The sequence below is a fragment of the Myotis brandtii genome, unplaced genomic scaffold, assembly GCF_000412655.1.
Source record: "Myotis brandtii unplaced genomic scaffold, ASM41265v1 scaffold566, whole genome shotgun sequence".
NCBI classification, from domain to species: Eukaryota; Metazoa; Chordata; class Mammalia; order Chiroptera; family Vespertilionidae; genus Myotis; species Myotis brandtii.
In genome coordinates, this window is record NW_005370110.1 from 361,147 (window position 1) to 377,302 (window position 16,156).

A 16,156-nucleotide genomic window follows, 5' to 3' on the forward strand; every position below is an offset into this window, starting at 1 on the left:
AAACTGATGAACAAAAATAGATCCAGAGACATAGAAGCATGGAACAGAATGATGAATTTAGAGGGAAGGTGGAAGTAGGGGTGAGGGGGTGGGGAGAGATTAACTGGAGAACTTATATGCATATATAAGACAGAGACAATAGTGTGGTGAAGGCCTGGGTGGGGTGGGTGCAGGGTAGATGGGGTCAATGGGAAAAAAAGGGGGGACATCTGTAATATTTTCAACAATAAATATAAACTTCAAACATACTTCCTCTTAGTTAGAAAACATCTGAGCACCTGCTGTCTATGTATCTACAAGGCTAATATGCTGAGTGTCTGACTGACTGACCGGTCACTATGACGCTCACTGACCACCAGGGGCAGCCACTCAATGCAGGAGCTGCTGTGACGCACACTGGCCATTTACAGAGAAACAGCATCACGGACCTGGTGCCCACAAAGCAACACTTGGCTTTCCCCAAGTGGGACACAGGCCCTGCCACTACCCCGGAGCAACTCCCCCCCAAATCGCAGCCAACACTGCCAAGCCCCCATGACACAAAATGAGGCCCACAGTCCAGGCCAGCCTGGAAATGGTGGCTGTGGGCGCCGGGTAATGACGTCATGTAGCAACACCCAGCTTCCTCTCCCTAGCGACTAGCCTCCTTGGAGTTTCTTCAGCCCAGGAACGTGACTTGCTTTATAGCCAAGTGGAAACATTTTACACTTTAACCAAATGTTTGTGAAGCGTTTTCCTGTGCCTCATCTCATTTGATCCTCACAGAAGTCCTGGAGTAGATAGATAGGAGACTTGATGGAATCCTATTTTCATTAGCCGGAAAACCGAGATTTAGAAAGCTTAGACTTGAACCGACTGAAAAGTAAGAAATGGTGGACCTTGAAAATGACTTCAGGTTTTCACACTGCACAGAATATAGTCAAACACTGCTGCAGTTAAATATTTTACCCTTTGTTCTCACTTCATGATCTACAATAATAATCTGCTTCGTGTTGATTATTTACTGCTGTGTTGGCTGACAGTTACCTGAAAGAGAAGTTGAGGTGCTTCACTGGGCTGGAAAAAGTTTAGCTAAATCAGAAATCAGGTGTAATTAAGCAAGTTTATTCTATATATATAAAAGGCTAAATTGACTTGCACGTGTGCAATACATATAAAGCTCTTGCTGGCACCAATCACATGCGTGTGTTTCAATCTGTCACTGTCAATTGTGAATTTGGTTGACACTTCTGTTATAGAGAAAGGGCAGACAACGATATTAAAATATTCTAATTTCCTTTCGATGTGCACAAACTTGTGCACTGGGCCTCTCGTGTACAAATAAAATGCAAAGGTGAAAAAGGTGATAGTACCTCATGTGATTTCTCTTTGCTTTTCCCAGGTGAATGTTTGAATTTTGGAATAAAAACTCTTGAGGAAATTAAGTCAAAGAAAATGAAGGAAAAGTCCAAGAAGCAAGGTGGTAAGTTATCAGTTTTGACTAGATCATTGAGTGTTGCTAGAGAAGAATAATTAGGACACTTCCAATGGTAAAGACCCTTGGCAACAGCCAAAATGAATTTGACTTCTGTGACTGGTTTGAAGTTAAAACACAGACTTCCTTAAATCACTTAGTTTTAATTCATTGCAATTGTGTTTCAGTTCCTAACTATTCACAGCTAAGCACCAGAACTAAAGAGCTCAAAGGAACTTGTTTATCTTGAGAAATAAAGTGTATTAAAAGAAGAAATACTTTATTTTGTAGTTGATGAATTCTCACAAGCTGCTAGGACTTTCTTCTGGAGCTTGATTGATTTATACATTTCCAACCCTAAAAATTATTGTGGCATATTAATATTTAGAGAGAATCAAGTGGTTGGTTCTAGTACCCTTTTGGTAAAACTTTTTCTGTAGGAACCTTGGAGTTGTGTTTTCAATGTAATTGAATATAGATGAAAAAGATTGAATTGACACACCTGACAGCTAGTGTGCTTCTGAGATTAACTTTAGAATAATGTTAGCCTTGTTAGTCAATAAAAGTAGATTGAGCCCTGACTGGTTTGGCTCAGTGGATAGAGCGTCGGCCTGCGGACTGAACGGTCCCAGGTTCGATTCCAGTCAAGGGCACGTACCTAGATTGCGTGCACATCCCCAGTAAGGGGTGTGCAGGAGGCAGCTGATTGGTGTTTTTCTCTCATCGATGTTTCTAACTCTCTATCCCTCTCCCTTCCTCTCTGTAAAAAAATCAATAAGATATACTTAAAAAAAAAAGTAGATTGAGTGCTTAAGTCACTCAAAATAATTTTGTTTTATTTACATATTGTGTCCAAGGAAGATAAGAAATAAGGATTATCTCCCCTTCTCCCACCACGACCCCTGTAGGCAAACAGAAACAGAGAAACTGATTGGCTTGTAGTCCAGCATTCTGTGTTGGACTTACCTGGTCACAGATCAAATTTCTTACTTGTGATAGCTTTATTTTTCACAAATTATTTACTATTCTTTGACTTGCTTTATTCAGAAGGTTCTTCGGGAGTTTCCAGTCTTTTACTCCAGCCTCAGCCCATTCCAGGTCCTGAAAAAGAGAATGTCCGGACTGTGGTGAGGACAGTAACTCTCTCCAACAAACAAGGTGAGACATAGTTAGGCTGTAGACATAAATAACTGGGCGAGGAAAATCCTTGTGTGCATTTTATTTTACCTTTGGTGGATTTGCAGGTGGAGTTAAGAATGTTGATTGGGCCCTAGCCGGCTTGGCTCAGTGGATAGAGCATCGGCCTGCGGACTGAAGGGTCCCAGGTTCGATTCCAGCCAAGGGCACATGCCTGGGTTGCGGGCTCCATCCCCAGTATGGGGTGTGCAGGAGGCAGCCAATCAATGATTCTCTCTCATCGTTGATGTTTCTGTCTCTCTCCTTCTCCCTTCCTCTCTGAAATCAATAAAGAAATGTATATATTTTTAAAAAAGAATGTTGATTGGATAGAAGGATGAAAAGAAAAGTTAGTGCATTTGACTCTGCTGTTAAAAAGATTGAAATTCTTAATGTAGTTCTCACATTTATGTATATTTAACTTTTTCATTTACTGTTTATTTGTATCCATTCACCAAATTTGTTGACTGCCCATTATGGTTAAACAACCATTAAAAAACCCTTTAAGTTATAGAAATATTTCCCTTCATAGTTTTAAATCTAGTAAGGAATAGGACACAAGTAATTATGGTATGCAGATACATTTAAATGTTTGTGCCATTCAAACAACAAAGAATCAGAAGAAAGCACTCACTTCTGGAGTAATCAAAGAAGGTTATAGGAGTGGAGTATGATTTTTTTTTTTTTAAGCATACTAAAGTATGCAAGCAAAAGTGTAGATTTTATAATCAATTGATTAGAACACAGCTTGTCATTGTATACTTGGCTACTATTAGTAATTAGGACTGCTATTGCTTCCCTTTGGGCTGTGCATTTGGCTACTTAAATTTATTATTTAACATGTTGATTTTTTTTTATTGATAGTTTTCCTAAGACTGAGATCTGATTTTCAAGAAATTAAGTGGACTTATGTTAATATTGGCACATGCTTTATACCCATTAGTAGTTACTGTATACTGAAAAATTGCCTGATAGTAGAGAAATTCTGTTTTGCCATTTCAGGAGAAGAACCCTTGATAAGATTGAGTCTCACCGAGAGACTGGGGAAACGAAAATTTTCTGTAGGTGAGATAAGTTTTGTACATATCTTTTGTTTTCTTCTTGTTTGTGCATATATATGATACCTCTTCCAACCTTCCTTTTATATAAGTGCCCTGTCATAATTGATTTGTAATCCCCTGTATTCTTGGCTGAAAGCACATTTAAAAATTTCCCATGTTTTTCACGCGTGCATTATATCTTTCATTGAAGTCAGAGAAATTTGTGTTAAAATTTAATTTGATTATGGCCAGCATTTTAAAAAGCAGTAAAGTGTATCTCTGTTTCTATGGACAAATTGAAATTTGACATTTTAGAGGGGAAGAAGTGTCCAGTTAATATAAATTCAGTCCCTGAGTTTATTAGTGCTAGGTTATATTTAGGGAAGTATTTACCATATTACTGAATTGTTGTGTACCTACCCTAGTGTGTCTGTTTCAAAAAAATTATTTTGAAAGTCTCCTCTGACTTCATACTTTTTAAAAATGTGCTTGCAAATATGAAATCTTAACTGTTTGGAATTTTCTTTGACACCATTCTCATTGCCTGATAAATTTTAAGTAAAAAAATACAGAAATAAGTTATTTTAACATCAGCATACATGTAAACATTGTGAAATTTTGGTTTCATGTTTAAATTATCAGTGAAAGGAGAGAGAAAATCATACTCTGCAGAGTCTTTCAAGTTTTTAATGGGACCCTGAAAAGATTGTATCTTTAGTCAAGGAATCCTAAAACAACTCATGACATTTAAACAACTTGTATTGAACAGTGTAATGTAATAAACCAGGAGTTGGAAAACTTTGTCCAGATCTTGGCTCCATCAATAATTGGTGACTTTGCTAAGATAGAGAATCTTTCATAATGTTAGATTTCTTATCTGGGATTGAAGACGGGTGCTATTTGGCCTTCAGAGTCTTCATGTCACATAAAATTTTTTAATTTTGTGATTCTTTTGCTGTCCTCCTAATCCCTGGTGCATTAAGCCACCAATTTACTTAGAATTCAGCAGACAGGGAGTGAAATTTGTTTCTTTTTTGTACATGGAGAGTTTTTTTTTTTTTTTCATATATTCCTAATTCTGATTTTCAATCTTAGCCAGGATTTCTAATCCTCCATTTGTAATTTTAGTCAGTTATTTGGTAAATGTTAATTTGTGCATTCTAATTTTTTGTCCCTTCTTTCGGAACATTTTTATTCCTTCTCTAACTTGAGTAATAAATAAGCTAGTAAACGAATACACCATATAAATGCAGAAAAGTAAAGAAGTATTCTATGTTTTCTGTTTTTGCTTGTATTTCTTGACCTTGCAGAAGGTTGACTTGAACTCTTAAACTAAATTTTCTCTATTTGCAGGTGGTGACAGTGATCCGCCGTTAAAGCGTAGCCTTGCACAGAGGCTAGGGAAGAAAGTTGATGCTTCAGAAACTGACAAAACACCAAAGAAAGGTAACTTTGTTGTAATACACTTTGTGTGTGTAATCCTGACACTTGTCTTCTGTAATGTTAACAGGTATAGTTTGTTACTCTTTTTGTGCATGTAAATTAGATTATCTTCTGGTATACATTTTATTCATTCAACAAACATTTGAGTTGCTTACTCTACTCGATTCTAGGTAGACATCATTGTATAAAATAAACACAATCACAATCCTCAAGAGATTATAGTAGAAATACTTGTATGTATTGTTATAATTTCTGTGAGAGGGAAAGTGTACATGTTATGAAAGCACAAAATTTGCAGCCAAATTCCCTTCCTCCTTGACAGTCAATTATATTGAAGACCTTTTTTAACTAAAGAACATATTTCAAATAAATTTACGAGGGAAAGCCTTTTGATGTCAATAAGATTTTAGAAGGTTGTATGGTAACAAAAATTATTTTACTTATTAATTCAGTAGTTTCTGCTTTTCAAATCTAAAGAAAAATATTTAAAGCTCTCCAGAGTGCTTTGGGGAGGAAAGTTTCATAGAGAGGAAAGTTTAAGACCTGAAAACATTTTTTAAAATACATTTTTAACCCTAGCCAGTTTAACTCAGTGGATAGAGCGTCAGCCTGCGGACCCAAGGGGCCTGGGTTCGATTCTGGTCAAGGTCACGTACCTTGGTTGCAGGCTCCTCCCCGGCCTGGGCCCTGGTTGGGGTGTGTGCAGGAGGCAACCAATCGATGTGTTTCTCTCACATCGATATTTCTGTCTGTCTTTCCCTCTCTCTTCCACTCTCTAAAAATTCAATGGAAAAATATCCTTGGGTGAGGATTAAGAAAAGAGAGTCATGCTGGCCAGTTGACCTAAAACATTTTTTAAAAGCATTTGTATTAGAAGAGAAATATAAGCCTAATTTGTGACCTTTGAAAAAGATATTTGATCTCTAAAAAAATCTCTGTTCAACTTTTGGGTTTTTTTGGTTTTTATTTACAGTTCAAGTTTCCAAGTCTCTAAAGGAACGATTAGGTGTGTCAGCTGGTCAAAACAATGAGGAGGCAGCAGGTGGGTAAACCCTAAGACCAGCTTCTGATATTCTTTTTCTTGCCATAAAATCTTTAATTTTTCTCCTATTTATTTGTTGAGTTAGTTTAGGGCTTGTGTATTTTGTTTTTTTGTGTGTGGCTTTTCTTTGTCTAAGTAATTAGTTATGAATTCTGTTTTTGTACTTAAAAATGACATACTGAGTTTTCATCATTGTATTGATAATAGAAAATTAGAAACAATCTAAGTATCCAACAAAAAGGAATTAGATTAAATTAAGGTAGTTATGTATTGTAATTGCTGTCGCCCAGCTGGTGTGACTCAGTGATTGAGGGTCATCCCATGAACCAAGAGGTCACCCATTCAATTCCCTGTCAGGGCATATCCCTGGGTTGCCATCTTGATCCTCAGTAGGGGGCATGCAGGAGGCAGCTGATCGATGATGTTTTTCTTTCATAGATATTTCTATCTCTCTATCCCTCTCCCTTCCTCTCTCTCTAAAAATCAATTAAAAAACATTTAAAATAATTGCTGTCATGAAAAGTCATGTTCTGAACAACAGTGATGGAGAAAACTTCTCTCATATTGAATGAAGAAAGGTTACAAAAGAACATATCACTTTTGATCTTTAACATTAGGGTAAAATAATCTTTTTTAAAAATTTTCTGATAATAGAAACCTATTCTCAGGAAGAAGTCCATATGTATGAGATAATTCCAATTTTGTAAAGATAAAATTGTATGCTTACGAAATACACTGCAAAAAAATACATAAATATTAACATTGGTTTATCTGGGAATTGAGGTTTTAGATTAATTTTAATTTTCTTTATATTCTTCCTGTACTTTAATTTAATGTTAGTTTTAAGTTGCAAGCTATAACTACGTAAATGTATATGCAAATATTTAAAGAATAATAAAACGAACATTCTGTTACTCAACCATCTAGCTTTTTTATACATTGCTGGGTTCAGTTTAATGCTTTTTAATTTTTATATATTTATGAATGATATTATCCTGTGCTTTTCCTTTTTCGTTTTATCCTTATGTTATTTGGATATTAAGATTTTACCAGAATTCATAAAAAGGGAATTTGATGTGAAACCTTCTTATTCTTTTTTTTTTTTTTTTAATCCTCACCTGAGCACATTTTCATTGTTGTTTTTTTGTTTGTTTGTTTGTTTGTTTTTTGGAAAGAGAAACATTGATCTGTTGCCTCCTGCATGCTTCCCTACCAGGGCTGGGGATCAAACCTGCAACCTAGGCACGTGTCCTGATTGGAAATCAAACCCACAACCTTTCCGTACACAGGAGGTCACTCCTACCAACTGAGCCACACACCAGCCAGGGCCATTCTTATTCTTCTTGAAACTTTTTCTTTTTTTAAATATATTTTATTGATTTTTTAAAAATATAGTTTTTTACTGATTTTTTACAGAGAGGAAGAGAGATGGTTAGAGAGTTAGAAACATCAATGAGAGCCCTAACCGGTTTGGCTCAGTGGATAGAGCATCGGCCTGCAGACTCAAGGGTCCCAGGTTCGATTCTGGTCAAGGGCATGTACCTTGGTTGCAGGCACATCCCCAGTGGGGACTGTGCAGGAGGCAGCTGATCGATGTTTCTCTCTCATCAGTGTTTCTAACTCTCTATCCCTCTCCCTTCCTCTCTGTAAAAAATTAATAAAATATATTTACAAACATCAGTGTTTGTTGGCGGTTAATTTGCATATCGTGCTGATTAGCCAATGGGAGGTGTAGCGAAGGTACGGTCAATTACCCTGTTTGTCTATTATTAGATAGGATATATACATATTTTTATTTATTTCAAAGAGGAAGGGAGAGGGACAGAGAGATAGAAACATCAATGATGAGAGAGAATCATTGATCAGCTGCCTCCTGCTTGCCCCTACTGGGGATCGAGCCCGCAACCCAGGCATGTGCCCCTGACTGGATCCGAACCCGGGACCCTTCAGTCCACTGGCCGACGCTCTATCCACTGAGCCAAACCGGTCAGGGCTAGTCTACTTTTAATGTCTTTATTATTTTGATGAAATTTTGGAAGGGTGGGGAAACAGGATTACCATGGCACCATTCATATTGTACTTTCTTGGAATTGTTATTTTGAGATAGTCTACTTTTGAAATGGAAGAATTTTTACTTTAAAAACTTAAGGAAATAATTCAGAAATGTTGGAGTGCTTTCTATCAGTGGGTACTAAAATAAGTAATAATAGTCACTGTTAAAATGTTAGTGCGGTTGGAAATAATCACTCATTTATGGTATTGTATGATCAGTGTAGCAAACTAGATTTGGGGGTGGTCAGGTTCTAATATGAACTCAGTTAAAACTAGGAAGCAAGAGAAATGAGGACAGTAGGGACTATTCCGTGTAGAAGCAATAGCATATTCAAAGGTTCAGAACGGAATGTGTTTAAGGTTGTAAAAGGATAGTTTTTTATTTTCATCTTTCGTTAAAAGCTGTATTCAGCCCAGCCAGTGTGGCTCAGTGGTTGACCATTGACCCGTGAACCATGAGGTCCGTTCGATTCCCAGTCAGGGCACATGCCCAGGTGGTGGGCTCAATCCTCAATAGCAGGCAGGAGGCAGCCGATCAATGATTCTCATAGTTGGTGTTTCTCTCTTACTCTCCCTTCCTCTCTGACCTAAATAAAAATATATATTTTAAAAGAGGTGAACTCCAAATAAAGTGACTTGTGTTCCCCTTGAAAACAGAGAGAGTTACTAACGTTGGCGAGATCCATGTGAAGACATTAGAAGAAATTCTTCTCGAAAGAGCCAGTCAGAAACGCGGAGAATTGCAAACTAAGCTCAAGGCAGAAGGCTCTTCAAAAGCTGATGATCCTACTTCGGGAGCAAGAAGCTCTTCCACCGTTCGAATCAAAACCTTCTCTGAGGTCCTAGCTGAAAAGAAACACCGGCAGCAGGAAGCAGAGAGACAGAAAAGCAAAAAGGATGTCACCTGCGGCAAGTTAAAGACGGACAGTGATACTAAAAAAACATCGGTTTTGCCACCAATGGTGGCCAACAAAGGCCAATCAGAGGAGCCTGCAGGGAGAACAAAGTCTATGCAGGAGGTGCATATCAAGACGCTGGAGGAAATTAAACTGGAGAAGGCACGGAGGGTGCAGCAGAGCTCCAAGAGCAGCCCCAGCTCCCAGCCTCAGCCCGAGGCCACCGCGGGGGCGCGGCGGCTTTTCCGAATCACCAAAAAGTCAGGTAATGAGAGAGAGCTTGGTCTGTAGTACCACTTCCCAAGTAGTCTTTCAGAGGCCAGGGCTCCGCAGGGTGTTCCTAGGAGTTCTGTAAAGTTCTCTTTACTCAGATAACCTGTGAGAACCACTGGGTTACACGAAGTGAAGCTGTTTCTGTATAGCAGCACCCATAGACCTTTCAAATTTTAAAGTTCATTTTGAAAGTTTATAAGGACTAATGGGTTTTATCTACCATTTTATTAGCCCTATGTTAGCATTATTTTCGTTAAGAAAAGTTTTGTTTGACTTCATCTGTCATGAAGTTAGAGCCTAAATGAAATAACTAAAGATCTGTGTAATGTGAATATAGGTATAAAAGAAGAGAAGAAACTTCAAGAAGAAAGTGAAGTTGCATTTCAGAGCAGTGTTGCTAGAATAGAGGCTAAAGAGGTGAGTTTATTTTAAATCATTTTATAATTTTGTCCATGGCAAGTGAAGGCTAGATGAATGGTGAAATGTGCTTTTTAGTTTTAGCTTATAATAAATTTCTGTTTAACACTTCACTGATATGTAAACAGTCTTTCACTGTGTGTATAATTTTCTACAGGGGAAAAATTTTTTTTTCTAATGGGGGTTTTCTGTACTGCTGTGTATATCACCAGTGTCCTCTGCCCTTTGAAAGGTTTTTAATTGGCATCAGTGTTTTTAAACTGAGTTTTTTTTTCTTGCCTTTGAGAGTAAGGCCAATTCATTGTACTAAAGTTGGTAATTTTTAAAAGAATGAGAAACCCTGTAATTTCAGTCTACATGTACCCACCATTTATTTTGTTTTTCATGGATTTCCTTCAAGCCTTTTGTTTACATACACATATGTGAACTCATTTAATCTTTGACTCGTGTTTAAATGTAAAGGCAGTGCTCATTTTGTAGCCTGCTTTAACTTTTACCACATTAATAATTCTTCAAATGTTCGTCTATATTGACCACATAGTGTTCTTTATACAAATGTAGTCTGTTTCTGGACTTTCTTTTACCTAAGATAATGAGCATCTTTGTACATTAATGCAAGTGTCTGATTATTTGAAATCATTTTTATTATTAGACTCAGGGTCATGATTAGCCTAAAGAATCTGAGATTTTATTGTTGCACATATATTTAATCTTTCCTCTTTAGCTTGGTGGGGTATGTTTTGTTGTTGCTTTTTTGTTAATCCTCACCCAAGGATATTTTTTTCCATTGTGGAGAGAGTGGAAGGAAGGAAGGAAAGGAAAGAGAGAGAGAGAAACATCGGTGTAATAAAGACACATCAACTGGTTGCCTCCACCCCTCCTGGTGCCAGGGATTGAACCCAAAACCCAGATATGACTTGGACTCAAACCCGAAATCCTTCAGTTCACAGGCCGATGCTCTAACCACTGAGAAAACCAGCCAGGGCAGCTTGGTGGGTTTGTTTTTATTTTTAAATATATTTTTATTGATTTCAGAGAGGAAGGGGGAGAGAGGAGAGAGAATCATCGATGGGCTGCCTCCTGCCCGCCCCCCTCTTGGGATCAAGTTCACAATCTGGGCATGTGCCCTGACCAGAAATCGAACCATGACCTCCTGGTTCATAGTTCAACACTCAACCAACTGAGCCACACCGGCTGGCTTTTATTTAATATCAAAGAGCAAAACAAGCTCTTGTGTTTTGGATTATGTGAGACACGGCTTGACTTGTAACTTGTAAATAGCAGTTATCATATAGGTTGTTAGAGGTACTAGATTTTTTTAAAAAGATTTTTTAAATTGATTTTTCAAGAGAGAAACATCGATGTGAGAGCAAAACCATCGATTGGCTGCCTCAGCCCCTCCCAGGGATTGAACCCACAACCTGGGCATGTGTCCTGATTGGGAATCAAACTGGCAACCTTTTGGTGCACAGGATGACACCCAACCAGCTGAGCCATACCGGCCAGGGGTAGGGATACTAGATTTTAATTCTGTCATTTAAATTTATACATAGGCTTCAAATGAGACAACAGGAGGTGGCATTAAAATTCCAGTCAAGAAAAGTGAGACGATGCGAGAAAAGCACATACAGAAACAGCCAGAGAGGGGAACCTCACAGAAGGAAAAACCTGTTCTGCCATCCCCCTGGGGAGCTGTAGACGCTGGTAATGCCCAGCCGGCAGACCCGCCAGTGCTCGCTACTGAGCCGAGCATCACACGGAGCCTCACAAAGCGGCTTCCCACCAAGTCCTCCCAGAAGGCAGAGGTGGAAACCGCAGGGATTGGCGACTCAATATTGAATGTGAAGTGTGCGGCACAGACCTTGGAGAAAAGGGTTAAAGGTGAGTGTTCTTTCTAGTATACCTTGCTTTAGGACAGTGATGGTGAACCTTTTGAGCTCGGCGTGTCAGCATTTTGAAAAACCCTAACTTAACTCTGGTGCCATGTTACATATAGAAATTTTTTGATATTTGCAACCATAGTAAAACAAAGACTTATATTTTTGATATTTATTTTATATATTTAAATGCCATTTAACAAAGAAAAATCAACCAAAAAATGAGTTCGCGTGTCACCTCTGACACGCGTGTCATAGGTTCGCCATCACTGCTTTAGGATCTCAAAATTATCAAATTTCTGTAATTCCGTGGGAGCAATTGGGTTGAATTTCATTTATCTTAAAAGTGAATAGTAAGGAGCAGTTCTTATAATTCTATTTAAAGAGACAAATCTAGAGGAGTTTCTTTCTCAGCATTTAAAATTGCTATTTAGAATTTTTTTTTTAACTTTCTGTGGTACGTTTCTCCTCTGATTTTGAAGAAGAAAAGGAGTAGAAGAGCAGTGGCAAATTCAAGAGCCACTGAAGAATTATTTGAGTATATATGTTCATTATGTTCGTGTGTAGTGCAGATTGCTTGTGGATCATTTTCAGTCTAGGTTTTTTTGGTCATCGTTTTGTTTAATTATATGTTGTATATTACTGGGAAGGAATTTTGATATTCTGAGTTATTCTCCATGTAAAATAGGGATATTTTAAACTACTAATCAAATATTTTCCATTCCTTGTAGCTAAACCCAAAGTGAATGTGAAGCCATCTGTGGTTAAAGTGGTCTCTTCCCCCAAATTGGCCCTCAAGCGCAAGGCAGCGGAGATCCACCCTGCTGTAGCAGCGGTGAAGCCGCTCAGCGCCAGCGGGGACCTACAGGAAAGCCCGGCCAAGAAAGCAGCCATGGTAAGAGGCAGACCCAGCAGGGCAGTGCTTTAGTCTCCGTGGTAAGGAAGCAGGGACGATGATCCTCCATCTGTATCCGTGTGTGATACTTCCTGCCATTTTCTAAGCATTTTAGTTGTTACTGTATTTTATGTTTATGGTCAGACATTTGTGAAGTGGCAGATTAGGATTTTTGAAAGCTAATTTTGGGGCGCTTAAAATATTTTGCTTATTTGTACACCCAGCCTTTGGATTATTTACTCTTGATTCCCAGGATTAAAGAAAGATAGCCATGATTCCAAGAAGGTGGCAAAAGAAAGTGAATGTGCTCACATTAAAAAGCTGACTCTCCCACTTAATTACATTGCTGTTCCTTTCGTAGGCTGTTGTCCCACTCCTCTCTGAGGACAAAGCCGTCACTGTGCCTGAGACGGAGAGACCTAGAGACAGGTAATACTTCCCAGTTCTCTTAAATCAAACTTAGGCCACTATTATTGTTTATGCTGTCTAGAGAATAAAACTGCTAAATAATTCTATGCATGTACAATTTAGCCATATCTAAATTAGTCCGCTGAACTTCAAATTAATTTCAAGAAAACATAATGCTCAGGGTTGCTATTCTCCTTAGGTGCCATTGTTTATATTTTGCCTGTATTATTTCAAGGATGGTTTGAAAGCCTGCCTGAATTCTGCTTTAAACGGAAGATGCTTTGTCCTAATTAGTAAAACAGTTCCTTTTGTGTGTCCTCAAACAACTCTTTGCTAACTCTTTGTATCACTGAGAGTAGGTAGTCCAGCTAGCCATTGAAAAAGGACAGTTTTTAATAATCTTCTGGGTGTTTTTTTCCTTACAGTCTTGTGCTGCCTCCAGCCCAATCCTCGTCAGATCCCTCTCCACCAGAAGTATCCGGCCCTTCCTCATCCCAAATGGCCACGAAAACTCGCCGACTCAGCACTGCTTCGACAGGAAAACCCCCGCTCTCTGTGGAGGATGATTTTGAGAAACTAATATGGGAGATTTCAGGAGGCAAATTAGAAGCCGAGATCGACCTGGATCCTGGGAAAGATGAAGATGACCTTCTGCTTGAGCTATCAGAAATGATTGATAGCTGAAGATGATAGTAGGACATTTCAAACAAACAAAAACAAAAAAACTCACCAAAAAACTGCACTTAGTTTCATCTATTGTAACATTTACCCAAGATGATCATTTCTTTAGTCTAGAATTTGCCCCAGATCAGAAGTATACCTCTGAATTACCTGTATGTGTCCTAGATTCCTTGGGGTCCTAGATTTGTAAAGTCCCTTGATAAACATTTTGTCCATTTGATGCCACTGTTTAGCATCTTCAAGAAAAAGTTCTTTCTTACCCCTCTCTCCACAAAAAGACTGAGAGAGAGATCCAAGTGAAAGGATGCAAGAGAACTTGGTGACTCCTTGAGGTGTTGTCAGTTTTGGCTTTTTCCCCCTTAGTTGTATTATTTCTTTTATGTATTGTCTTAATGTACTTACTGTTACCTGAGTTTGGAAAGGATGAAGACAGCTGCTATCATAAGGACCAAATTTCATGCTACCACTAAAAAAAAAAATTCAGTCTGTGTTAAATTGTATGTCTTTTTTAAAGTATTTGGAGATTCGTCTAAGCTTTAGAGCTGAGCAGCTCAGGAAGCCTGTAATCTGGACATAACTTTTTGGACCCGATTTTCATGTTTCTACTGCTGAGTAAGCCTCTGAAGATCAATAGCTAATTTATTATTACTGTAATTTTTTAAGGCTTTAAAGTGCCTCAGGGGTTCTCTGAAATTAATTTTCTATTTCTGGGATTCCCTGGATTCTTATTAAGAGATGGTGACATAATGATTAGAGGAATTCTCTTTTTAGTATGAAAGTTGTCCCTTCTCTTTAGTACTTGCCTCCTACTCACATTGAATTATCACAGGAATAAAAATTGGTTAATTTTATATTTCTAACTCTCCCAGCAAACTCCTCTTACCCAGTATTTATTTGGTGTCCTTTAACTATCAGAGGGGGGAAATGAACTCATTCAAGCTGCCAATATTTATGTGTGGACTGTAGCAGTACAATGAATTGTGCTACAGAAGGGATTATTTGAGATGTTCTGGAGGTGTATTGTATACCATCCAGTTTTCTTCATTTCTGAATTGAATTTTCTTTCTTTGATGTTGGTCTCCCTCCTTCATATCACCTCAAGGTTTAGACTGTGAAGGGACAAGTATGCGGGGCTAATCGTCTTAGAAGGAGACATTACATATGTCGGAAGGAGGAGGAAAGAAGGACTTGTCCGTTTTGATACTTTGCTGTAGGTGGCCAGTTTTGTTTCTCATAGGGGAATCTGACCCACCTGTCATGTTGGCTCCTAAGGAACTGCTATTGTAAGCGGCTCATCAAGAGTTGAACTTCATGTAGCCTTGTTGAGAATACGGAAAAGGAAGAAAGCCACAGGACTGCCCATTCAGTCTTGGGAAGATCTGGATGATTCTGCACAAGCAAAAATGACTTGAAATTTATGTATAGACACTCCTCTGTCGATCCATCTTCAGCTGACTGAATGTTGTATCATAGCCCTTCTCCAAAGCAGGGGTGGAATGTTTGGTTTCACCACAGATTTTCTACTCATTTCATTTCTGGAATCGGCTTAGATTCCAGGTCCGTTTTGTATATAATCTTTATTTGCTTTTTAAAAAATAATTTTGTTTCATATTTAAAGCCCTTGTATTAGTCAATGATTCATGTTCAGCATTGTTTGAACCATTTGCCATTCATTACACAAAGAGAAATACTTATTTGTGTTTTAAATAAAACTGGTGTAGGAAAGTCTTGACATTGTGAGTTAAGTGGTCATAGCTCATGTCAGCCTAGGATCTGCCTCAATAGAGGCCCCAATCAAAATGGTGTTGGCCTTTTGTGTAAGTGCTCCAATTTCACAGGTATTATTTGGCTTTAGAAATCTTTTCAAGGACATACTGCCAAACTCACCACAAGCTTGTTCAATTTTAGTTATATACACTTTAGGTAAGAATGCAAATTATATGTGAGGATTCTTTTCTGACACTGACTTAACCATTATCATTGTAACTAAAGTAATGCCATTAAATTTCTTAAAGGAGAGAATGTTTATAAGTGATCTTAGATGGAGTCAACAATTTAGAATTTTCAAGCATGAAGGCAATTAAAAATTTTAATTCCAGAAAGCCCAGTTTTTTTCAGTAGTGTGCCAATATTTCATTACGGGGTTACCATATAAATTTGTTAGACACCAAAAAACTTAGATTTTTTTTCTTTGTCAAATAGTAGTACCAACAAGTTGAATCAGCTTTTCACAAAAAGCCAAACAGATTTATATTTAGTTTTGAGTGATGATGGTTTTCAATTTTAAAAATAGGAAAAAGGCCCAAATAATACAGTTTGGCTAGAGCCAAAAATTTCAAAATAGTTTGCAATTCATATATTTGTCTCAAGATCAATGATTTCTAAAATTGTGACCTTAACCTCAAATTCCAATGGGTCCTCTCTCATAGGGCCAGAACAGAGTTTTTGGGGTTTTTAAAATACATTTGTGGTGGGGTTTTGTTTAATATTTTTTTATTGATTT

The 16,156-nt window shown here is 37.9% G+C and overlaps 1 protein-coding gene across 10 annotated transcripts in view; it reads left to right on the forward strand.

The window, feature by feature from the left end:
* The window catches only part of ZC3H11A (zinc finger CCCH-type containing 11A), a 34,627-nt gene extending 19,242 nt beyond the window's left edge, over positions 1-15,385 (forward strand). For all 10 annotated transcript variants that reach the window (XM_014549677.1, XM_014549676.1, XM_005878575.2 and 7 more), the window contains 11 exons: positions 1,382-1,462; positions 2,501-2,611; positions 3,632-3,694; positions 5,023-5,115; positions 6,086-6,154; positions 8,864-9,367; positions 9,713-9,792; positions 11,346-11,673; positions 12,401-12,564; positions 12,926-12,993; positions 13,398-15,385. In XM_014549677.1, the coding sequence (XP_014405163.1) occupies positions 1,382-1,462; positions 2,501-2,611; positions 3,632-3,694; positions 5,023-5,115; positions 6,086-6,154; positions 8,864-9,367; positions 9,713-9,792; positions 11,346-11,673; positions 12,401-12,564; positions 12,926-12,993; positions 13,398-13,656 (1,820 nt within the window). In that variant the 3' untranslated portion in view covers positions 13,657-15,385. The remainder of the gene's footprint in view (positions 1-1,381; positions 1,463-2,500; positions 2,612-3,631; positions 3,695-5,022; positions 5,116-6,085; positions 6,155-8,863; positions 9,368-9,712; positions 9,793-11,345; positions 11,674-12,400; positions 12,565-12,925; positions 12,994-13,397) is intronic.
* The last annotated feature ends 771 nt before the right edge of the window (positions 15,386-16,156 follow it).